The 24,053-nt window shown below is 38.0% G+C and overlaps 1 protein-coding gene across 2 annotated transcripts in view; it reads left to right on the top strand.

The window, feature by feature from the left end:
* The window catches only part of LOC112973472 (dynein heavy chain 5, axonemal-like), a 37,136-nt gene that overhangs the window by 7,778 nt on the left and 5,305 nt on the right, over positions 1–24,053 (top strand). For both annotated transcript variants that reach the window (XM_026081402.1, XM_026081411.1), the window contains 15 exons: positions 1,943–2,014; positions 4,753–4,854; positions 5,753–5,939; positions 7,117–7,282; positions 7,390–7,483; positions 8,724–8,822; positions 10,221–10,402; positions 11,243–11,362; positions 12,052–12,253; positions 17,086–17,181; positions 18,999–19,172; positions 19,267–19,356; positions 20,124–20,279; positions 21,267–21,406; positions 22,677–22,828. In XM_026081402.1, coding sequence (XP_025937187.1) covers positions 1,943–2,014; positions 4,753–4,854; positions 5,753–5,939; positions 7,117–7,282; positions 7,390–7,483; positions 8,724–8,822; positions 10,221–10,402; positions 11,243–11,362; positions 12,052–12,253; positions 17,086–17,181; positions 18,999–19,172; positions 19,267–19,356; positions 20,124–20,279; positions 21,267–21,406; positions 22,677–22,828 — 2,032 coding nt within the window. The remainder of the gene's footprint in view (positions 1–1,942; positions 2,015–4,752; positions 4,855–5,752; positions 5,940–7,116; positions 7,283–7,389; positions 7,484–8,723; positions 8,823–10,220; positions 10,403–11,242; positions 11,363–12,051; positions 12,254–17,085; positions 17,182–18,998; positions 19,173–19,266; positions 19,357–20,123; positions 20,280–21,266; positions 21,407–22,676; positions 22,829–24,053) is intronic.

Genomic DNA, 24,053 nt, shown 5'->3' with positions numbered 1-24,053 from the left:
CTTCAGTATTTCCTTTCATAGTGCACATTACTCCAAAAATACTTTTAATAATTCCTCTATTCTATTCTAGTTCTTAAACCAGCCTTCTTCTTATATTATTCAGCAGTGTATTCAGAGCAGTCATGAAGATTTCTGATTCCTTTTCTTTCTTTAAGTCTCTCTTTGGGGGCGATTGTGCATACCGTATAGTATTTTCTTTTGAATAAGGCACAGAGATGTCTTTTTTTTAATGTGTTTATATTAGCATATTTTTATGTTTAAAAAAGAGAAGGCTGAAGAATTCTTTCTTCTTTTTGGAGGAGAAGAGTTAGGTTTGGTCCACTGTCTCAGACTTCCTTCTCCTAAGAAAATTCTCTCTCTTGCACAGATGAACTTTGCCTCAGAACAGAGACCTTGAACTTTTCTTGATTTTTAATGGGAAACTAGGGTGCAAAACCAAAACCAGGCTTGATGCACCTTTAATAGTGCCATTACTGAGGAGATATGCTACAGCATTCTGTGGAGCTTTTTAAAGAGTTAACAGCTTCTTGCACTTACTTTATTTGCAATGAACTGCATCAGGTCAGACAGTACTTGGCAAAATCATACAAGTCATATTATGTTATTTGACGGGACAGAAGGGAATTGTCTGAAGAAGTGGAGAGTGTGATAACATTACTGTCCAGTATTGCCATTACTTAGCATGAGTGGAAAAATTCAGGAGTAGCTGTAAAATATAGATGAAATTTTCCATTTGTAAAGCATACTTTCAACAATGGGGACTATGTCAGGACTGCAGACTGAAAGCTTAAAAATTTTCAGTCTGACTGTGGCAATGATGGTAAAAAGCAAGAAAATGAAAAGCAAAAGCTGAAAATGAAAAACTACTTATTTCTTTTTGATTTCAAAGTAGCTTGAAGAAAATTAGATTTTAAATTTCAGTAGCATCAAATTTCCATTTGAGCCTTCTGACAAAAAAAAAAGAATATTTTTTCAAAATTGATATTTTTCTTCATAAAATCATATATTTTATATTAGAAAWTAAGATTTTATACTGTTCTACCTGCATGTGCCCACAGTATCTAGCACAATGCTATCATGTGAAATCAATTAAATAAAATGCATAAAAAAACACAAAGTACAGATTAAATTATACAACTGAGTTGTATGCATCACTGTAAACTCTACTATTTGTTCCTTTGTACAATTTGTAAATTGGATCAATTGTATTTCGTTTTCAAATTAATTTGAGTTATAAATAGATTTAATATCTTAAAAATAAATAGTTTGCAATGCTGATTTTTAAAGTTTTCCATTGCTTCAATTCATCAAAAAGATGAAAATACATGTTAAGCACTTGAAGCATTTGGATTAGAAGTTTTGAGTAATCTTTTAGTTCCTTTTTAAAAATAAATGGAAGAAGTCATTCTAAGATGATCCCTTCTGGTCTAAATATATATGAAAACTGGTTTAGATGCTTGAAAGTTGAATATATCTTCAGTTTTCTTCAGTGAATTAATGTCAACAGATTCGGAAAGGGATTAGACAAGTTCATGGATGACAGGTCCATAAATAGATACTAAAATGACTAGATAGGGATGTATCATCTAACAGCTCTCATACAACTATTATAGGTGGTGGAGAAATACCAGAGGAATGGAGCATGGAAAGTGGCCGAGGTCACAAGCTCTCCCTAAATTGCAACTTTTTTTGCAGTTGGAGTTGGGGTACTGGGCTGAATAGACTATTGGTCTATCCCAGAAAGGCATCTCTGCTGTTCTCATGTCAGCTGCACAAGAGTGTTTGTTTTTAAAGAGACAAATATTTGAATATCATACTTGCTACTTTCTGAATAATTAATTTTTTCAATTACTTCTTCAGCACTTTAGCAAATTGTTACATAAATTTTTTTTGCTGTAAACATGTATTCTTTTTAACTGTAAGTATTTTGTCCTTTTTACAGAGCTTGACAGGAACTTGTGCATTCTTCCTAAGGACATCAGATAAAGTGATAACTATGTTAAATGTCTCCCAGGTCWGGAAAAATCATGTAGTGTTTACAGTGTACTTAATATTTGCTTAGACCCTTGTTCACACAACTAGTTCCACTGGAGTCAGAAAAAGTGGGGAATGTTTTCATTAAAATGTCTAGTTGTGTGTTTAATAAAAGTTGTTTTCCATCTGGATGAATATTTATGATAAAGTTATGTTCCAATAATTATGAAAGTAGTTATCTGCAATATTACTAAAAATTTAAACTAATAAAATCCATTACTAATTCCTTAGGAAAAAATGTAAATTTTAATGGGAATAGGGAATAAAGACCTAAACCAGGAGATTTTCTTTTAATGAATAAACCCAAATTATGAAAATATAACATTTATATAACTATACCCTTTAAAAATTTTTAAATAAAGTTTTTCTCACCCCTAATAACCTTAGTTGTGGATAAGAAAAAGTACCATAACAGCCTTTTCTGTCTTTCAGAGATACATTCTTGGGAAATACTTGCAATAGTTTTTTACAAAGAACATCCAAATGTTAACATCTAAGAATAGACATTAAATAAAAAATATAATGAGCCTGAAATCATATTCTCCAAAATATTGATGTACTTTTTATGCTATGCATATTTTCTCCTTATTCATCACTAAAGGTTAATGTGTTCTATTTAAAAAGGCCAAAGTTACAGCTGTGTATGTTCACCTCCAGTTGTAGAAGTTACTGCTTCAGTTTCTGTCAGGCATTTGCTTTATAACAACATTTTTACAGTTACCTGATCCAGGAGTGCAAAAGTAATTTCTAGGCTTCCTCTTCTTGCTTCCTGTCACTCCCACTGCACAGCTTCAATTAGGTATCTGTCCAAGTGGTTTTTCAATGCCTCCAGTTAACTGCCTTCGTGCCTTCTCTCTGTAGTTCTCCTTCCCTCCCTCTCAAGCCCTCCATTTGGCAGGGCTGTCATGTAAATAACATCAAACTTCATTCCTTCTGTGAGGCAGAATTTATAGATGCTGTAGAAGATAAAACAGGCCCTACTGTTCACAGTCAGCCAGTCTTGACACTGATGAGGCTTGGAGCTCTGGGTCAGATTGGTTTGGCATATTTTATTTTGTCCTGAACAGCTGTGTTGGAGCATTTGGAAAGATACTCTGAGAACAGATGCTTATCTGTTGCTTATAACCCCTGAAAGTGTATGGAYTTGTCCCCTATTTCTCAAAAGAATTAGCTGAATCTTCAGTTCCCGATGGAAAAAAATGGAACAGCTGGCGTATTGACCTTGTCCTAGAGATTCTCATGAACAGAGAAGTCTTTTCAAGACTTAGTCCTTAAGCAAATGCAAACATCTCTGTCATATGGGAGTGACTGACATTGTTAATAAGCAACCGAAGGGAGAGAATAGGGGTCACTTCCTTTTGTCTTTCCCTTTTTGTCCTTTCCCTCTCATATTTTGCTTTCCTACCTTTTGCAGAAGGCGGTCATTTGGGGGGATTTCCTTGTAACAACCATGTGGGAATTGCCTCCCTGGGGAACATGTTCAGATGTGCAAAGCAACTTGTCCTTGCTCGTAAGCACTTCTTCAAGAATTGTTTAATATGAACTGTATATCTCTGGACTGTCAGTCCAGGACATTTTGCTCTTTCATGAAAAGATTCTCAAACTTCAGGCAGCACAGATTAAGAATTGTGCCTTGATTGTCATTTGTAATTCTCCTGTCTTTCAAGAAAGGACCTTATATCCTTTTGTACTTTAGTGGGATTATAATACTCTAATATTGTTAGGAAACAGTATTACACCCACGCATAACAATTTGCTTAAACACTTTCTGCATCCAAGTGGGGAACTAACTAGAAAACCATTAGTGAAATTAATAATCAAGATAGCCAAGAATTTCAGTGTCTACAAAAATCCATGTGTAGTTGCCATTCCTAAAATACTGTGGAACTGCTGTCTTTGCACAGGAAAAAGTTTGGAATGGAAGCTTCCAAGGGCAGAACTCAGTACATTTTCTTCCATATCAGTGAAGTTCTCATTATGATGAAGGAAAAATGAGTGTATGTTTATGCAGTTCACAAGTTCTGAATGAGATTCCCCCTTTTGCTTGTTACACCCAGAGTCTTAATGGCTAGCCAGCGTGGTTCGTAGAAAGCACATGTGCCATATTCTGGACCTATACATTCATATACAAAATGCCAGTAACAGAACAGCCAACCTGTTCATAAGTGAATAGCAGTGGGAAAGGATTTGGTCCCTCAATCTCTTTTTTTCCTATTTATGCTTATAGTTCTGCAGTAAAATTTCACTTACCACTACCATCTCTCCCAAACACCACCTTCTGCAATTCAGTGCTTGTTGCTTCACATTAGCAGTGAACTGGAGGGAACTGTGTGACTGAATGAGACATGTTGTTTTTTAGACACTTATGATGGATGGAAACTCAGTAAAACAAGTGTAAATATGTAATTGTTTTAAGATTGATGCATTGAAGTCAAGTGGTTAATACTAACTGGTTGCTGGAATAATGCTACAATACGGGACAGACTTTTCTGGTGGCTCAAACAGAAAGGCAAATCATACCTCACAATTTTCAGTCCAACATTAGTCTATATCCAAATTCAATAGATGGGGGAAATAACCGGTAAGATATTTCTCCCCAAGGAACATAGGTAGTTATGGACTATGTATTCTTGTCTTCCATATATCTGAATTTCCCTCAAAAGTAATAACGTTGCAGAAGTTTACATGCACTCTGCTAAGGTTTGTTTCTTCCCCAAGGAACTGAATTTTGGCGTATTTGACTGTACTGATGGAAATATCCTTGAGGGCCTGGAATTTTTCTTGTCTCAAGTCATGATACCAGCACTTAAATCCCAACAGGTAATCAATTAAGTAGTCTTTTTTCACAAGAACACTTTGAATTAAGGCAAGTGGCTGCTGCAGTCCCCTCTGTGAATCTGATKAACATAAAACAGGATAAAAGATACAAGTCTAATGTAGCCATTTAAGAGTCATGCAATTTGTATGTAAGTGTTTGAAATTCATATATTTATTGTTGATTTTCAAGGAATAGCATGAATCATAGTGCTCATGACAAAGCARGAAAATACCATAGCAGTCATACTAAGGCAGAACTATAATAATTTAACTAAAACTGGATTAAGCCTGGATTGAAAGAAATGCCAGATCATTTTGGCTGTACGAAAGCTCAGTCTATGATTCAGTTCTTCATGACGTACAGTAGGTGTGGACAGCAAGCACTGTGCCACAGCCATTATGGCACTTGCGAAGCATCACAGTTGGTTCTCTTRACTCTAGAAATATATGCACAGAGTTAGGAAATTTAATGAGGCTCAGTGTCTGACAAGAATGGTGGTGTCATACGCTGTTATGATATGCTGCCATTTTCTCTGACTCAGGATCAGGAAGGGAGATCAAAATCTATTCCCTCTGTTCAGAGGGAGCCAAGTCAGACTGAAAAGAAAGGACAACAATTCAGTGTCAGGACACTGAGAGCAAGCAGGGGAACAATTTTACTTCTCGAGAGCCTCATGCTTATTTGTGTTTTCTCATCTAAAAGAATAATTATATCAATTCCATCTTACAAGTATTTGTGCTATAGTACTGAAGAGTATATTTGCAGGGGTGTACTGATAAATTCTGCCACGAGTGAGAAGTACCTTTCTAATGAAAGAATAATATGCATTTTGTTTAAAAAAAAAAAAAAAGTGTGACCCTCCCTTACCATATTTTTTTGCATAAATCATAAAATGATCAGCACTGGGGAGCTGTGAAAGAAGGCTTGAAGAACAGACAGATACAAGACTTTCTCTATTCTGTGGATAAATTTGTGGGTACTTTGTTATCATCAAGACAGAATTTAGAAGATAAAATTCAGCTCACAAAAGTGGATGTTGACATTTATGTTGACAACTTACAGAACCCGTCTGACTACATGACTGCAGGTGAGTATTTCCTACAGCAAAGCAAACACAGATGATGCTGTTTATAGGTAAATGAATATTATGTTGTTAGAAAAGATTTGCATGGAAGAATTTAAAAAGAAAAATATATTTAGCTCAAGTAAGATGAATACTCTTGGAAGGAGAGTATAATACTAGGTTTATGATTGTGTAATCATAAAATCATCAATCATTTGCCCATCATTTAATTCATAGATCTTACAGTCTTATGTAGTTCCTTACCATATCCTGTATGGACCAGCCTGTGCTCCTCCTAGTTTGCTGGGATCATCTACTAGCAGGTATACTCATTGCTTTCTCTGGAACTGGGGAAGTTTTATCCAAGCTTAAGTCTGGCTTTGAGGGCTCTGAGTCAAAAGAAAGTATGTACATGAGTGGGCATTAACTGGTTATGCCTCTTTGGACAATAGCTTTCCACCCTTTCTTATCACCACTGGGTATTTCAGAGTGAAATAATGCCAAAGCAGTCAATACCTCTGCAATTCCTCTCAGCCCTTCATGAGCCTATGGCAGGACAGCTTCCAGAGAAGAACTGATGGCTCTTAGGATGAGGCAATAATGTTATATCGCTAAACAAGTTCTTTAGACTCCCTTTGGCGATACAAGGCCCACATGATTCCTAAATATAATGCAGCAAGTGAACTAGACTCTTTCATCTGCCAGGGCAATCTAAAAGACATACTGATTTAAAAATTAGAGGGTTTTTGTGATTCCTAATAACTCTGTCCTTTGTATGATGCTTTTAATGTCAAATAGGCTGCAATGACAGAGAGGGAGAAATGTGAGGAAGTAAGCCTGTACTTATCAGCTGCAAACAGAAAAATATACGTATCATTGTTAATGAATTTGGTGGACCTCTGAAACGTTATTGTCCTAAAACCACATCATTGTATTTTTTCCCCTATGAGCTCATTGCATTTTGAGCTGTTTGTTGTAATTTTCTATTTACAATAGTAACAGAGTAGGTAGGTGTAGAAGTATATGTGTGCATCTTGTTGTTATAGTCTTAATCTTTTCCTATCATAGGTCAGGGATTTGAATATACTTAGCTTGCATGGAATCTCAGCCTATGTTTACCAAAGACATTTCACTGATGTAATTTAAAATCTGTATTTATTTCTTGAGACTTATGCGACTGCCCTGTTTTGTGATTTTGAAGGCAGTAGCACAGAGGTCGCTGAGAAACTTGAAGAAGTGTTAATGGTCTGGATCAAAGAGATTGGACAAGTTTTAGTGGAAAGTGAACAAATGAGAAAAGAAGCTGATGACATTGGTCCATCTGCAGAGCTGGAACACTGGAAGTCAAGAATGGCATTGTTTAACAGGTTAAATCCCTGCATTATTTCTCACGGTCTAAAGAAAGTTTTTTTTTGTTTTATAAATGCAAACTTTCATTTCAAAGGGAGATTCAAATCTGTTTCTCTCTTCAAAGGCTTTTAGAAGAGATCAAGAGTCCAAGAGTAAAGAAAGTTCTAAGTATTCTTCAGGCAGCGAGATCAAAGATGCTAAAGCAGTGGAAAGAGCTGGTAATTACTGTGTTTTAATAAAAATTGTTTGAAATGAATAAAATACGGTACTGTATTTGCCACACACATGGAAGTGAACACACAATGCTAAAATCAGTTTGAGTGTCTGTGCTGTTTACATACTGTGATTTATTCTCCCTTTGTTGGAGCATGTCACACCAATGATTTTGGTTTGAACTTAAACACATAACTTGGAAGGAAGAGTCAGGGCCTCTTTAACTTGTCTCTTTCTTAAACATAGTGGGTGAAATATTTTTGTAAAAGTAAAGCAGTGCATCAATAAAACGTTATTCTGTCTCTCTCCAGCTGTACCCTATACAGTTCAACTGTACAAATGTCTGAAAGCTTATCATATTGCTTGTGGAATTATTGACAGATGACTTTTTGTAGTATAACAGCTACTTCAGACATGTAGATATCTGTAATGTAAGCTCAGCAGTGAAAATTGTAGGCAGGCTGAATAAATAAGCTGTAAGCCATGTATAGGCCGTCTGACCCTCAAAACCACCAGAACATAGATCCTCTAGCACTTATAAAGATATTCCACCCTTTTGAAAATAAACTAGGAAAATAGTGTCATCTTACTAAGTTTTTGACTTTGTGCTTACCGTATTTACAGACTTTTATGATGAATGAGATTTAGCTGATACTGTCTGGACAGTCAGTACAAGAAAGGGAAGATGAACTAGATTCCTTTCTTCATATGGAATTGCCTGCTAAGTACTGGATAGTTTCACTTGTTATAGATGAAAAGATGTACTGGCATCACTAGGGGACTGATTTGCCTAATGAATATTTATTACAAAACAACATCTGAGATGGAAACACCCTAATTTATTTCAGGGATCTTATCTAAATTATGAACTGATAATTAAAAAAAACAGTTGTACATATACAGTCATGTAACAAGAATTGTAACTGGAACCATTCTACAATTGTAAGTCAGATTAGCAAAACCATGCTACAGTGCTTCCATCAGGAAGGGAAAATTTGGGGGGACTGAGTGAGGACTTCCTCTAAATCACAAACAAAAACTGCTGATTGCTGGGAAGATCTTACCAATTTTTACACATAAAAGCAGTTGTCTTGTAAAAAAGACATGGCTTATTTGAGAACTTCTATGAGGAAAACGTTTTCCAGAGGGAATCATAGTCTTGTGTTAGCATGCATTGGAAAAGTGCAGGAAACCTGTTCAATAAATGTTAATGCTATTAATTCTATTTGCCTTTTTCCACTTCAGGATGGTAATATAACAACTGCTGCCAATGAAGCTAAAGACAATGTAAGATATTTATATACATTGGAAAAGTTCTTTGATTCACTTGGCAAAGCTTCACCTGTAAGTAATATTTTTAATAAAAGCACTTAATATGAAATTCAGGAAAGAAGATATAAAAAAAGGCTTTTGCTGCCGAAAAGAAAGACATTTCTCCTTTTGGTATTTAACTCCAATGCTTAATGATTAATGAATAGTTTAACTCCTATGGCATTAGTGGATTAAGCATGCAGATTTTAAATAAGCCAGAGATGATATTACTTTTTGTGTAGGAGACAGCTGTCATTCCAGATGATAATTGAAGGGAATGGGAAGAATATGCAATAGGTGTTTTCCCAGCCCCCTGCCAAACCAGATGACAGGCTGAATTGTCTTTGTGAGGTCCTGTCTTACATGTGGTACCTCTTCCTGTATACGTGCTTCAGTTAGCAGTTACTTGTAATTATTTTAATACAAGCTTCATAAAATTATTTTAAGCCTTCAGAATCCACATCTAGTTGAGATGAATTTGGGAAGCTTGCACTTCTTTTATAGATGCAGCTGTTTTTCTTGCAGGTAGCACATATTTGCTTTCATCCTGGTTCAAATTATAATATTTATTTTCATAACTATTTGGGTCTTGAATTTCATTTTTTAAGTGAGAGCATGAATTTTGATGATGGCAGTCTGGCAAAGCTGTCCAAGTTTATGCGGTTCAGAGGCTTTTTACATAATCCAACTCCTTGCTCATTTTCTAAATATTTGGTCAAAGCTCAACTCCATTGAGTGTGTTGTTCTCTGCTGCTCTTCTTCTGAAAATGTTCACCATTCTGCTATACTGGGCTTGACTTTTAGATAACATACATTTTTACCCGGTTCTAGGGCAGGCACTGTATTTTGTTCTGGGTTCTCAGTATATCTGGCTTGCATGCATTTTTCTGGCATCTTTCTTTGGGACATAGAACTCTACAGTCCAAATGTCCTCAGTAGGATAGAGATCATTGTTGCCTTTCCTCCCACTTCCAGGCTTTTCTTCCATACAGCTCTAGGCAAAATGAGAAAAGGCCAGCTTGCATCTTCTTGTCCTTCCTCCAATGGACCTCCTTTTTTTAGCAGTGCATGACTTCTTTTCTATAGATAGCATATTCCTTTGCAAAGCAGAATATAGCACCTGTACATACTGGAGGCAATGGCCAAAAGGGAGCCCAGCCTCTGCTTTTCCCCTGGAAAATCCCAGTCTGGAAGAAGACCTATTCATTCATTCGTTGCCCATTCTCCAGTTTTTCTGTTGGACGTAGTGCATTAGGTCCTCACAAGTAAATTGCGTGGTCCAATTCATAATAAAATGTCTACAAGAACAGGGTGTTACAACCAAAAAGATGTTTATCCATTGACAAACAAATTTCCAAAGCTGTCACATTCAACATTGTGTTAGTTTTTAGGAAATTTAAATTACTAAGTTTCTTATGTTTTCTGTTGTAGGTAACAATGATGGAGCACATACCCAGTTTAATGAATACTGCCTGTATGATTTACTGTACATCACCATACTACAACACATCAGAGTGCATGACATCTCTTCTTCTTAAAATCACTAATCAACTGATTAAAACATGCAAGGCATATTTAAGTGAAGGTGTTTCAAAAATCTGGGACCTGGACAGGTGATGGAATTTTACAATTTCAGCTTCTTTTGTTAACACTAGAAATAAAATCATAGGTTAGTCATTAAGGCAGCTACAAAGCTAAATTTAAGTAACCCCTGATCCTATCAGACACAAATTCTCATTTTAATTTTAAGCTTGTGAATACTCATGGTATGTTATGTAAAATTAAGCATTCTGCAGAACCAGACTTACTATGTATTGTGAAAAAATGGTTATCAAAAGGCATGTATATAAATTTTTTTTTTTTTTACTTTTTTGTTTTTTTGTTTTTTTTTTTTTTGGGGGGGGGGGGGGCAACCAAAACACACTTGGGCAGTTAGAACTGGGAGCTGAGGTGCTTCAGAAAGAAACCTCAAAGACAGACTGGGGAAACTCTATATGAGAGTTTTGTTATCTTGCATATTTTGCTGTCAGTGGGTAGTAAAGTAATTTTGAGGAAAGCAATAATATGCCAGGAGCATAATTACAATCTGATTGAAGTCTCTTTTGAGGGAGGTATGTGGGTTGGTGGAATGGGGCTCAGACTTGTTTACTGAGTATTCTGTGGAGAATGCTATACTGGCACAGGATGTAATTCCATTTTGGGTTATACTGTGAAAGTTTTGGTTTGAAGATAGTAAAACCTAAACTTAATAATTTCCAATCTATATAACAAACTTAAACCAAAAACTTTCTGTGCAGTCCTCGTATTTTGAATGCTTTTGATGTGAGTATAATTCCATGTTCTTATTTTGTAAAGTTACCCATCTGACTGAAATGTTCTATTTTTATTTATATTTTTTCTACAGTTTTTTAGGATTTTTTTTTTTTTTTCATCTTCTGTGCTTTTTTCCTCAGGCAAGAGTTGCTGAAGAGGATAAAACAATGTATTTTCCTCAAGGAACAGTATCAAGCATCCTTTCAGAGAATCAGGGAGAATCTAAAAGAAAATCCAAGTGACAGGCAATTTGATTTCAGGTAAATAATTCATGCTAATATTGAATCATATTCATTTATGCAATTTATAAATGAGATATCATCATATCTGCTGGCTACCTGAAAAGTTAAATACTCAGTTAAAATGTAACATTTATGATAATCAGAACATGCCCCTTGCAGAGGTTTTTTGTTCAGGAAGAAACCAGGGACAGGTTTTTGCCAGAATGTCATTTGTTGATTTAGCGGATACCCAAGGAGTTTTCAGGGGAGTTTATGCATTGCTACATATATTTAAGTACAGTATGCAATCCCAACAAATCCAAGAGTCACCAACATAAATGAAAAGACTCCAGCTGAATTTAGTTTGAACTGGGTTTTTAATCAATTAGAGTTTCACCTATACTGACGCTTAAAGCATGGGGCATGTCTTAGCATTGTGCATTGCCATTTTATTTCCTTTCAAATGTCTTATTTAAAAGAATAACTCCTATGAAACACAGTAAAGGCCTGAAAATGACATATGTAAGAATTAAGCGTTACTTGCATCGTATCCACTATTTTAAAGGGGTTTTTCCTTGATTTGTAATTATTACAGCATAGTGTTGTTTTTTTTTTTTTATGTGAAACTTGGTAGCASTTCTGGTAGAATATATGTGGGTCATATAGAAATATTTTTAACAATTTTTTTTTCTATTTGTGTAATAATACCTCTGTTGCTTTATCATTAGTGAAAACTATATATTTGGAAAATTTGATACATTCTGTAAACGTTTGGAGAAGATTTCAGATATGAGCAATATTATGGAAAGCCTTTTAGCGTTCCAGCATATGAAAATAGAAGGCATTGAAGAGATCAGTGCTCATTACCAGAGCATTGCTGCAAACACCAAATCAAAAAAATATGATGTTCTGGATCACAGAAAACAAGAGGTACATACGTTCAGCACTTGTCTGAAATTCATTCCCTTAAACCTATGCTTTTCACTGGAGATATGCAAAAAGAATTAAATTTAATAACAATGCATGGAGTATTGTGTTGTAATTCTAATATTTTAATATCTTTTAATACAACTTGAAATTGTTTTGCTAAATTAGGCTTTTTACTTCATTTTAATTTATTATTGTTAGTTTTTGATAAACTAGATTTTTGATAAACCAGGTTTTGTGTGATAGGTAATGATACAAGCAATTTTTCTTAACTTGTTTGTTTTGAAATGCATACATTTTGAACTGCAGATAGAGAACTAATTCAGAGAGACTGAGGCATTAAATTCAGTTGATCTGCTTTCAAGAGTTATGCAGTGTTTCTCAATGTAATAGTAAAGACAGTATCAGCACCTAGATGACCATTTTAGAGGGGGAAATGAATGATACCACTTCCAGTGCTGAGTAGGGTGGTCGGAACTAAAGTGACTTCTCAGGTGCTTCAGGCTCATTGTTAAGTACATCCGGTACATCCTGGAATTGAGCTACTTTTTTGATCTGTAGCCTGCTTTCTTTACTGGATTGATATCCTAACAATAAAAGTGTAAGGAATGTTGTTGTCCCCTGCCTTCCTGAACCGTAGCTTGCAATTGTCAGGAACTTCCCTTTAATCATTTAGGCCCAGAGCACCTTTCGCTTTCTTCTAACTGGATATTGGTTTACGTATCTGTAATACTTGTTGTGTGGTCGTTTCCTGAAAGAGAACGTTTTACTGTTCACTGGAATTTGGAAAAGTTTAGAAGTTGCTTGGCTTTTCTACATATAATGGTTGAAACAAGATAATTTTATGGACTGTCTGCCCGAGTTTGTAGAGTGCTTTTTGAGCAGGGAAGTTTGCATTTAACTCCTGTTGTAGGTCCTCAGCATTTTGGACTTTTAAGAAAAATTATTGCAGATAAATACCCAAACTAATTCTTGTTAGGAGTTGYCAAATCTGGCCCAGTAGCCCAATAAAGATGAGGCTACACCAGTTGCATGTCCCCAGGTCCGGTCAGTAGCAAGGCTGAGCATGTGTTCCCAATAGGCACACATGGATATGTACATATAATACATATATGCATATACAGCTACACAGATCAACACAGAAAACGCAGCACTCATGCAATCACAGACAGCATCAATGGCCTCATCCTGTTCCTTTCTCTGGCTGATCAGGATGAAAGCCTGTTGGTGGGGAGAGAAAAATACACGCTCTTGCACACTCACCCACTCACTATGGATTCCTTCGGTAGCTGGTCTTAGACACTTAGTCTGTCCAGTAGCTGGACCCTGGTGGTCTCCTCAGTGACTTGTTGGCACTTGGACACACGAGCCCCTGAGGCTCGCAGCCCCGCAGCAGTTGCTGGTACTCAGACCTACACACACACACACACACACACACACACGCACTATGGGTCCCTTCAGTAACTAACATTAGACAATCAGTCTACCCCATAGCTGGCCTCCGGTCCCCTGCTCATCCAGTTGCCTTATGCAGAGACATGCACATGGAAACAGGTCTCTCTTGTAGTTAGTCCAGATCTGTGGTCTTACCATTATCAGATCCCCAAACTTCACAGCCTCTTCAGTAGCTGGCTTGGCCCTGCTGGTCCCTCCAGTAGCCAACTCTCAGACCACTCTGGTCTCTTCAGTATCCAGATCAGACTTACACCTCTCCAGTACTTGGCTTCCAGACCTACTCAGTGGTTTGTCCAGCTTGACGTGCTCTAGCCATTTCACACTGACATATGCACCCACACAGTATGCATGCGCTCCAGTCTCTCTAGTTGCTGGCAGCACAGACACATGGGCCCCTATGACCGCTAATCTCTACTCCATTTGCAGGGACTTAGACCTCCGTACCTTCTGGTCTCTCCAGTTGCTGGCATCACAGGTGCACAGGCCCCTGTGACCCATGGTCCCCACTGCAGTTGTTGGCATTTAGACCTCCATACACACACATGCACATGGAATAGAGAGCCCTATCACTCAGAAAAATAGTTAGAAATGGAGAGTTATAAGAAAAAAGGACAGACTGTGCTGGTCAGGTCCAGGGCATGGCCGGATAAGTGTACTGACCAGCAACATGTTTACATGGGACAGTCTCTTTTTATTCCCTTATCCTTCTGTTTTCCCATGCATGTTCCTCCCTAAACCACCTTGGTCCCTGCTTTTGTTTCTTTCCCTAACAATCCCATAATAAGTCTTGTACAATCCCAAGATGCTTTTCTGGTTAATATTCAAACATCACTTCCTCCAGGCTCAAGAGCGGTGCATCCCTATGAGTAGGAATAAAGCAAAGGAGGTAGGAGACCTGCATGGATGAGCAAGGAGCTCCTGGCAAAACTCAAACAGAAGAAGAAAGTATACAGAAAGTGGAAAGGGGATCAGGCCACTTGGGAGGAATATAGGAACATTGCCAGAGTATGCAGGGATGCGACGAGGAAAGCTAAGGCCCGTTTGGAATTAAATCTGGTGAGAGATGTCAAGGACAGCAAGAAGGGCTTCTTCAAATACATCAGTAGCAAGAGGAAGACTAGGGAAAATGTGGGSCCTTTGCTGAATGGGGTGGGTGCCCTGGTGACGAAGGCTGCAGAGAAGGCAGAGTTACTGAATGCCTTCTTTGCTTCAGTCTTTACTGCTCAGGCCAGCCCTCAGGAACCCCAGACCCTGGAGGCAAGAGAGAAAGTCTGGAGGAAGGAAGACTTCCCCTTGGTGGAGGAGGATTGGGTTAGAGATCATTTAAGCAAACTTGACACCCACAAATCCATGGGCCCCAATGGGATGCACCACGAGTGCTGAGGGAGCTGGCGGACGTTATTGCTAGGCCACTCTCCATCATCTTTGAAAGGTCATGGAGAACAGGAGAGGTGCCTGAAGACTGGTAGAAAGCCAATGTCACCCCAGTCTTCAAAAAGGGCAAGAAGGAGGACCAGGGAACTACAGGCCAGTCAGCCTCACCTCCATCCCTGGAAGGGTGATGGGGCAGCTCATCCTGGAGGCCATCTCCACGCATGTGGAGGAAAAGAAGGTGATCAGGAGTAGTCAGCATAGCTTCACCAAGGGGAAATCATGCCTAACCAATCTGATAGCCTTCTCTGATGGAATGACTGCCTGGGTAGATGAGGGGAGAGCAGTGGATGTTGTCTACCTAGACTTCAGCAAGGCTTTTGACACTGTCTCCCATAGCATCCTCATAGACAAGCTCAGCAAGTGTGGGTTAGATGAGTGGACAGTGAGGTGGGTTGAGAACTGGCTGAATGGCAGAGCTCAGAGAGTTGTGATCAGCGGCACAGAGTCTAGTTGGAGGCCTGTAGCTAGCGGTGTCCCCCAGGGGTCAGTACTGGGTCCAGTCTTGTTCAACTTCTTCATCAGTGACCTGGATGAAGGGACAGAGTGCACCCTCAGCAAGTTTGCTGATGATCCAAAACTGGGAGGAGTGGCTGATACACCAGAGGGCTGTGCTGCCTTTCAGAGAGACCTGGACAGGCTGGAGAGGTGGGCAGAGAGGAACCTCATGAAGTTCAACAAAGGGAAGTTCAGGGTCCTGCACCTAGGGAGGAATAACCCCATGCACCAGTACAGGTTGGGGGTTGAGCTGCTGGAAAGCAGCTCTGCGGAGAAGGACCTGGGAGTGCTGGTGGACACCAAGTTAAGCATGAGGCAGCAATGTGCCCTTGTGGCCAAGAAGGCCAATGGTATCCTGGGGTGCATCAGGAAGAGTGTTGCCAGCAGGTCAAGGGAGGTGATTCTCCCCCTCTACTCAGCCCTGGTGAGGCCACATCTGGAGTACTGCGTCCAGTTCTGGGCTCCCCAGTACAAGAGGGATGTGGCACTACTGGAGCAAGGCCAGCGAAGGGCTACAAAGATGATTAGGGGACTGGAGCATCTCTCTTATGAGGAAAGACTGAGAGAGCTTGGCCTGTTTAGGCTGAAGAAGAGAAGGCTGAGAGGAGATCTTATCAACGTGTACAAGTATCTGAAGGGAGGGTGTCGAGAGGATGGGACCAGACTCTTTTCAGTGGTGCTGAGCAACAGGACGCGAGGCAATGGGCACAAACTGAAACACAGACAATTCCATCTGAACATGAGGAAAAACTTTTTCACTGTGAGGGTGACAGAGCACTGGAACAGGTTGCCCGGAGAGGTTGCGGAGTCTCCTTCTCTGGAGATATTCAAAAGCCGCCTGGATGCAATCCTGTGCAATGTGCTCTAGGTGACCCTGCTTGAGCAGGGGAGTTGGACTAGATGATCTCCAGAGGTCCCTTCCAACCTCAGCGATTCTGTGATTCTGTAATCCCATAATAAGTCTTGTACAATCCCAAGATGCTCTTCCCCTGCAACCTGTAATGAGTCCCATACCCCAGTAGGCAGTAACCCACTTCAGTCCTGGAAGGTGATCTRGAGAGCCTCTCTCATTGACTCTTCTGGATGGATTTCACACCCAGGCAGTAGACTGAACCTCCTCCTGTGATGCCCTGTGAGCTGCTGGATCAGAGTGCTCTGTTCTCTCTAGTTAGGTTATTGGATTTCAACTGCTTTTCTTTATTTCTCAGTACCCTTTTGTGTCTGTGGAGATGAGCTTTTAATCACACAACCTAACACTTATTTTTTGTTTGCTTTGATTATAGTGTAAATGCCTTTGTTAGTGGTGTTTTCCCTGTTCTCTTTATTCAGTGCTGAACAAATTTACTGGGCAGATAAAGGAGATTCCCCAAAAACTTTAGGGGAAAAATTTTTCATGACATGAATGCAACAACTATGAATGTCTACATTGTTGTTTTTTTCCCCTTTTCTAGTTTGAAAAAGATTACCTTGAATTTAAGAACCAAATTGCAACATTGTACCAGTCCATACAAGAATTTGTAGATTCCTGGTTTGAGAAGACTGTAACTGTAAGTATTCTGCAAATGAAAACCCCTTGTTGAAGTATTTGTAAATGCTGAATTTCCACAACTCCAGTTGAAAATTCTGTTACTGCCAGTGTTCTGTACTGTGCTGGTTGCTGTCTGAGATTAGGAGGATGTCAAGCCTATTACAAATGTTCTAAAGGTAGCCTGCAAAAACGCTGGAAGCTGATGTTGCTTATTTGATGCCAGTTTCATGTTCTGTCTTTCCTTACCAGTTTTATAGCCCTATCTTTTTTTCCATTTTATTTCCTTTCTTCATCCTGGTGTTCCCCATATCTCTCTACCCAGGCCACTGATACACTAGGATAGTCCTTCTCTGTGTCTCTAACTCTCCTATTTCTATGGCCCAGTTTTTTGTCACTCTCTTCAGACTGACTTGCTSTTTTTCTCTTACTCTGCTGCTCTCTTTCAGTGTTTCCTTTCCTTTGCTCTGTATACTCACTTGCAGTCTGTGAGTAATGTTCACTACTGTGGCCTTAATTCTGATTGCTGTTCCCTAACTTCCCTCTTGAAAGTTAGGGATTGAAGGTTTTATTTAAAAAACAAAACAAAAGCAAAAACAAATTAAAGGTATTGTGAGGCATACAAGTTCATTTTCTTGAGCCCAGTGAAAGCAAACAAATCATGTGTTTGACACAGATTCCAAGTTCTGGAGTAGTACCGCTACAGATAATTAAACTGTGCTTCCAGTTTGAGGGGAGAGTTCAACAGTTCTTACACTGCAGCCCAGTGTCCCGTTACTGGAAAGATCAAGGTGATAAAGCCTTTGTCTTCATATGTTAGTGCAGAAGTGGAAGAGGAGTTGAAAGTGCAGGGGAAAGCTTTCAGTTCATTGCCTCATCAAACATAAGACTTCAGCATAGTAGGACTTCCGCCTGTTGCCCATGTTATATATGCAATATATAATAATAATATATGTAATGCTAGTAAGAGCAGCTGAGTTTGATGCAGAGTTTCCATTTCTTCAAATCTTTGTTGTTCACCTCTCAATGCTGCGGGACAGAACAGATTCCTCAGGTTGTTGGCTTTTTTCTTTTACACTGAAAAAAATGATGATTATGTGATTCCTGATAGAAACAAACAAACAAACAAACAAAAAACCATGGAAATTTGTTTGTCTGAATAACATCTAGAACGATCTATTACAAAAAATGAATACAAATGACTTTTTTTTCAAGTGTTTCTACATTATAGGATGAATACTTTAAACGTTAATGATTACTTTAAAGAACTACTATTAGATTTAATTATTGGGGGAGTGGGAGGGGAGCTGTACTCAGAGTTTAAACTGTACTGTCCAGGAACTTGTTCATATATTCTTCCTGTTGCTTTTCCTAAGTTATTCCTATCAGACTGGAAGGAGTAATGAAATCAATTCTGCTAGCTGTTACCTTGATGTCAGCACAGTTCATTGGTTCAGGCCCTGACTGTGAAATGAGATGTAAATGAAACAGGAGTAAAGGTGTAGGTGTTCTGCCACCTCTGTTTACAGAAAAAAGAGTGATGATTTGAGAATCCGAAAGAAGTTAACTGCTGTTCCAATATAACTGTGATGGTGGCACTTTGGTTAAATCAAGCTATGTTGAGGTGAATACAGGATATGTGAGACAAAATACTAAAGCTAAATAAATTCACTGACTTACGTGGATGGGTTTTTCTTTATTTCTTGGAAAATAACTTCTAAATAAATAAAAAAAAAACTTCTAAAAAAACTCCTAAAATAAAAAAAAAAACAGTTTGTGAATAATTACTGTCTGAACCATTAGCATCTTCTGCAGTAAATGTTCCATCCTTCTCTTTAGACTGAACAGATGCTGGGACTTCTGATGAAGCTTGAAGAAATAGGGGGAAATCGTATTGATCTTGATGAGAAGTATACCATTGTCCTTCAGCAATATAGCCAAGACTTAGACTTTGTTCGCAGACTCTACCAGAAGCAAAAAGAAAATCCACCTGTACCACGTAATATACCACCAGTAAGAATGAAATAAAGGAGAGAGAAGAAAATACTTTGCTGTTTGTCTGTTTTTAAGTTCATGGAAATCTAACCTCATATCTTTTCTATTTTAGGTAACAGGGAAGATTATGTGGGCTCAGCAGTTATACAGAAAAATTGACCATCCGATGAAATTCCTTAAAAAGAAAAGCACACTTCTGAAGGTTGGAAATTAGTAGAGGATGATTTATGCTATGCTAAGCTCTAAAGCATATTCTTATCAGGCACATGATTTATTTTTATACTCTTAAATTCACTTTTCTGATGACTTGTATTCAAGCCAATCCAACAGGATAGGTGTTAGTATTTGACTGCTCCAGGGTTTGATGGTTTTATTTTTATTATTATTTTTTTTTTGGCAGCATTATTATTCTGGGGCTCAAGACAGCTGTTTTTCTTGAGACCTTAAGCTGGTGACTTAGGCCAATTCTTTTGTCCCTGCTGGGACTTGACTCATATTATTCCTGATCACAGTACTTCTGACCATGTATCTAACTGTAGAGCCTTCTGTCTGCCACACCCTATAATGAGGAGGACTCATTTAACCTCAACTACTAGGTAAACTTAATGGAAGAATGTCATTTTAATAGCTTCCTCAGTGAGAAAACAGTCCCTTGTATAGGTCATAGTATAGACTTTCTTTTATAGACAAGATTGGGAGAAAAAAGTCAGAAAAAGAGTTACGTTCTTTAGAGTTGTTTTTTAATAAAAACAGAGTAGTAATAGAGTAGTATTTTTAATAACTGAGTTCTTAAATACCTTTCTGTGTTTCTTTGTTTTATCTCCAAAATAGTATAGCTTAAAGCTCTGTATTTGTGTTGTTTTTCTGATGGTGGTGAGGAAAGTCCTAATGGATGTCATTTTTGTTATGTTAGGCTATGTTAGAACTGATTAAAGTTTTTTTGTTTGTGTGTGTGTGTATGATTTGCAGACACTGGAAATGAAAAAGATTGTTAAGAGCTACAACAAAATGACTGCAGTTCTATTAGAATTTGAACTTCTTTATCACAGAGCCTGGTGTAGGTTTGCTGACCAAGCTAGAAATGCTCTATGTGCTTCCTTACTATTCAGACACCCAGAAACCAAGGTAAATGGGATTTATTCTTTGTGTTACTGTTGCATTGTTTATTATTACCTGTGATACTTGAGTCATATTGTGGACAGACAAGCACAACCTTAAAATAAATCTTTTTAAGGTTTGAAAAATGAAGTACTTTAGTCTGTGTAAATGTATTATTTTCTTTTTGTTTACATGTTAGGATACAGATTTCATCATGTCTTTTCTTCATAAGTCTGCAGCCTCATTCGGAGTACATAAGAGGCAGTAGCCAGCAAATATAAATCTGTTATTGACTTATCTACATCTTTTTGCATATTGTTCCATGTCTTATTTTTTGTTACTCAAAATTTTAGTCAAGAAAAGGAATTTTTAATTAGATCATGATCTTTTCTGTAGTGGTCAACATCACTGTGTTGAGTATATTGCAGTCATTCATTAATTCAATTTTGTAAATGCTCTCCAAGACAAGTTCTGACCATTCTTACAAGTGTTTTACAGACACTTTTCTCTGCTATAGTGCAGAGAAGTAACAGTTAAAGTGTGGCATTTTTTGAGTTAATGATTTCATAACAGACAGCTAGAACTTACTTTATAAGTTTATTTAGCTTCTTGATAGCATCTTATGTCCCAGGAAATGAACAAGACTAACCTTCACAACCTTCCTTCCCAGTCTACAGATGGAGAAACTGAGATGAGAAGGAAACTAACACCCATAGAGGGTCATCTGTAAAACTAGAATTAGACTTGGGAAGTCATAGCCACCAAATGATGAGGGTATACTAAGTCACAGGAAATTGAAATCAGTGGGAGCTATTAATTGATTATTACTTTGGAAAAGCCAGTTATTTGTACAAGAGCCTGAATACCTGTGTAGGATTCTAAACATGGGTATAGACTCTTGGCTAGTCTTCTATAACTTGCTATGTCTTCCAGGTGTGTCACACTACATGTAACCACCAAGCTACTGCCTTATTTTCTTTTTGTTTTTTTATTTCCCTGTACTGCTATGTGAAGGAATTATTTGTAAACTTGGATCCAGTGGTCCTGGAAGTACTTTATGAAGCAAAATACCTGAAAAAAATGCATTTTGAAGTTCCAGATGTGGTCCTTTGCTTGTGTGCAGATGAGGAACGGATTAAAAGACATCAAATGGAGTGAGTAAACACTTTTTGGATTTGATTCTCATCTGCAGATTTTCCTAGTTTTTTGTCCCTGTTGTATGCACTTGTTTTTTGTTGTAATTTTTTCTCTTTGATGGAATTTAATTGAAATTTAATTGCTTTCCCCTTTACTTCCCTAGTAATATTGTTCACATGCAGTTCTTCCCATCTCCACAAACATCTTGTTACTAGAAAATGTCGACATCCTTTTCTTCTGCTACTATGACAGCTGCTCCATAAGTGGTACTGCTAACGCATCCATGCACTATAACACCAGGATTGCACTTCAGATTATTACAGTTAATCTCAAAAAGCAGTTAGAAGAACAAGCTGAAATTTACCATTTGATTAAGGCACAATTCAAATGTTTGTATATGTAGTAAATCAATAGGTTGTAATATGTGCATTTTCTTTTTTTGTTGAAAATCTGAAATAATTTTTGCTAATTTTAAAGAATTCTTTTCTGCTTCTTGAAACACTAGGAGATATCAGAGATATCTAATTCTGTGCTGGAACAGTTCTTTTGAGTTCTCTCCAAACATGTTTTCCACTGTGAAAAAGGCTTCAGGCTAACTCCCTAAGCGAAAAAGGAGTGTCAAAGATTGTAGATTTCTGCTTAAGCAACAAGGGAAAAAACACTTCCAGAATAATCGCCTTAAGAATGGATTATTGCCATATGCTGTTTGTAATGATGTTTAAAAGCACTGTTTTAATCTGGCACAGAACATAGCTGTCACTTTTTTGCAACAGTTCTTGTAAGGAACCTATTATGTATCTTTGACTTCTGAGTTGCATTGGCTTCCAATTCATGTTTATACAGCTCTGTCATTTTCACTGAGCTACAAAGGTAAATCTAGGTTCAGAATTTGGCCTCTTTTTCTTTCTGGTTCGGTGTCCTAAGTAGTTTGGATCTAGCTTTTCATATTAGCAGTGTCATTTCATACCATGTCTTGTGAAACAGAAAGAAGGAAACAAAAATACTGTGTTCTCAGTTTGCTGTTTTAGACTGTAACTCATTTTCCTTGAAAGTAAGTTGTTCCAAATTGATCACAGTCACTTTACTGGAGGTACTTATTTCCCCAATCAGTTTTTGGTGTGAGTGGAAAAAAGGAGGCTTAGTTTGAGACAGGAAGAGCTAAGAAGAGTTTCTAATTTTCATATGGGTTCAGAGCTTGCAGATTTTATTAACAGAAAATGTGTCCGAAGTCTTATATGTTTCAAATATCTGAAATAAGTACATTCTAAACATGACTGTGTCTTGCAGACTTCAGGATCTGTTGATCAATTACAAAGAGTGTCTGAATAGAATTCCTCTTATGCTGGAACCACTGATGAAACCATTTATAGGACAAGTTGAGGATGCCCTTACTCTGGGCCTGATACAGTTGTCATGGACTTCTTCACGCATCAATAAATGTATGTATTAAGTGGGGAAGAGGTGAGGTGATGGTGATGTTGTTAGGTAGTACCCTCACAGTATTTCCTTGTCGATTTTAGGAAGAGCAGTGCAAGTATTCCCTTATCAGTGCTGGGGAGAAAACAAGCCAGGTCCCTCCTGACTATGGAAGTAAATCAGACATGAGTATGGTGGAAATGATGGGTTTGTGTCCTACTCTAAACTGTGGTGATCAAGCTGGGGCTGCTTGACAGCCACCTTTGAACAGTCCTGGTTACATCATTTGCTTTATCATAAATATACTTCTTTCCCTCCCAGTTCAGGCCCCTTTACCACCCTCATGTTCTCCCACATAAACAACCCACCCCTGTTTATTTACTCTTGCCCTAGTGGGCCCTGATTTTGGCACCTCTTTTGGTATTCGTGATGTGGTTGCCTTACTGATCTATACCACCACGGTCAGTAATTTTGTTAAGGTATTATCCCCATTTTGTTATATATAAATAATGTTACTCAGTTCTGTTTTTTGTCACGTTGGCATCTTGTAGATGTAGCCTCTGGTTATGGTTGGCCAGCTGCATACATGCTACTCCATCTTTGCTATCTGTAATGTCATGTAGTTTCTTACATTTCTATCTTAGTGTAGCCACAGATTGGGGTAGGCAGTTTGTCTGCATACCTCAACAATATGTACCTTTTCTCTGTGTGTTTCTTAGAACTATAATTAGAGGTGGAAAAGTCCTACTAGGTTCTCCTTCAGCAAAGGAAATGTGTACCTTTAAATGTTGTGAGTGATGAAAATTGTGTATATATAAAATATTTTATATTGATATATGTGAGTGATGGACGAGCTATAACGCAACTCTGAGGAGTGTCTGATTCAGCTGAACGCTTTTTTTCACTGGGATCATTTCACAAACACCACTGCTGGCAGAAGGGAGAGAGTGGGAAATTGTGGCTAGGGAAAATGATGAGGATGCTTGATCATCCTTTTGGTGGCAGCTCTCATAATGGAAATAAAATGACTGTGGAATCAGTCTCTGTTTCTTGAAATTGATCAGGATCCCTTAATCCTACTAAACTTTATTGGTGACTGTATTGGAGTGACTTGCAATGACGGAATAAGTGCTCTGCTGTTTAAAAAAAAAAAAAGTACAAAATATTACAATAGTATCTCTTTTCTTAAGAAGGAGGCTTTCTGGCTCCTCACTTCTGGGAAAATAGTGTTGTAAAAGGACTGGTTTT

The sequence above is a fragment of the Apteryx rowi genome, unplaced genomic scaffold (assembly GCF_003343035.1).
Source record: "Apteryx rowi isolate R43461 unplaced genomic scaffold, aptRow1 scaffold_1166, whole genome shotgun sequence".
Taxonomy (NCBI): domain Eukaryota; kingdom Metazoa; phylum Chordata; class Aves; order Apterygiformes; family Apterygidae; genus Apteryx; species Apteryx rowi.
Note: the sequence above shows the minus strand (reverse complement) of the source record. Positions and strands in the feature narration are given on the sequence as shown.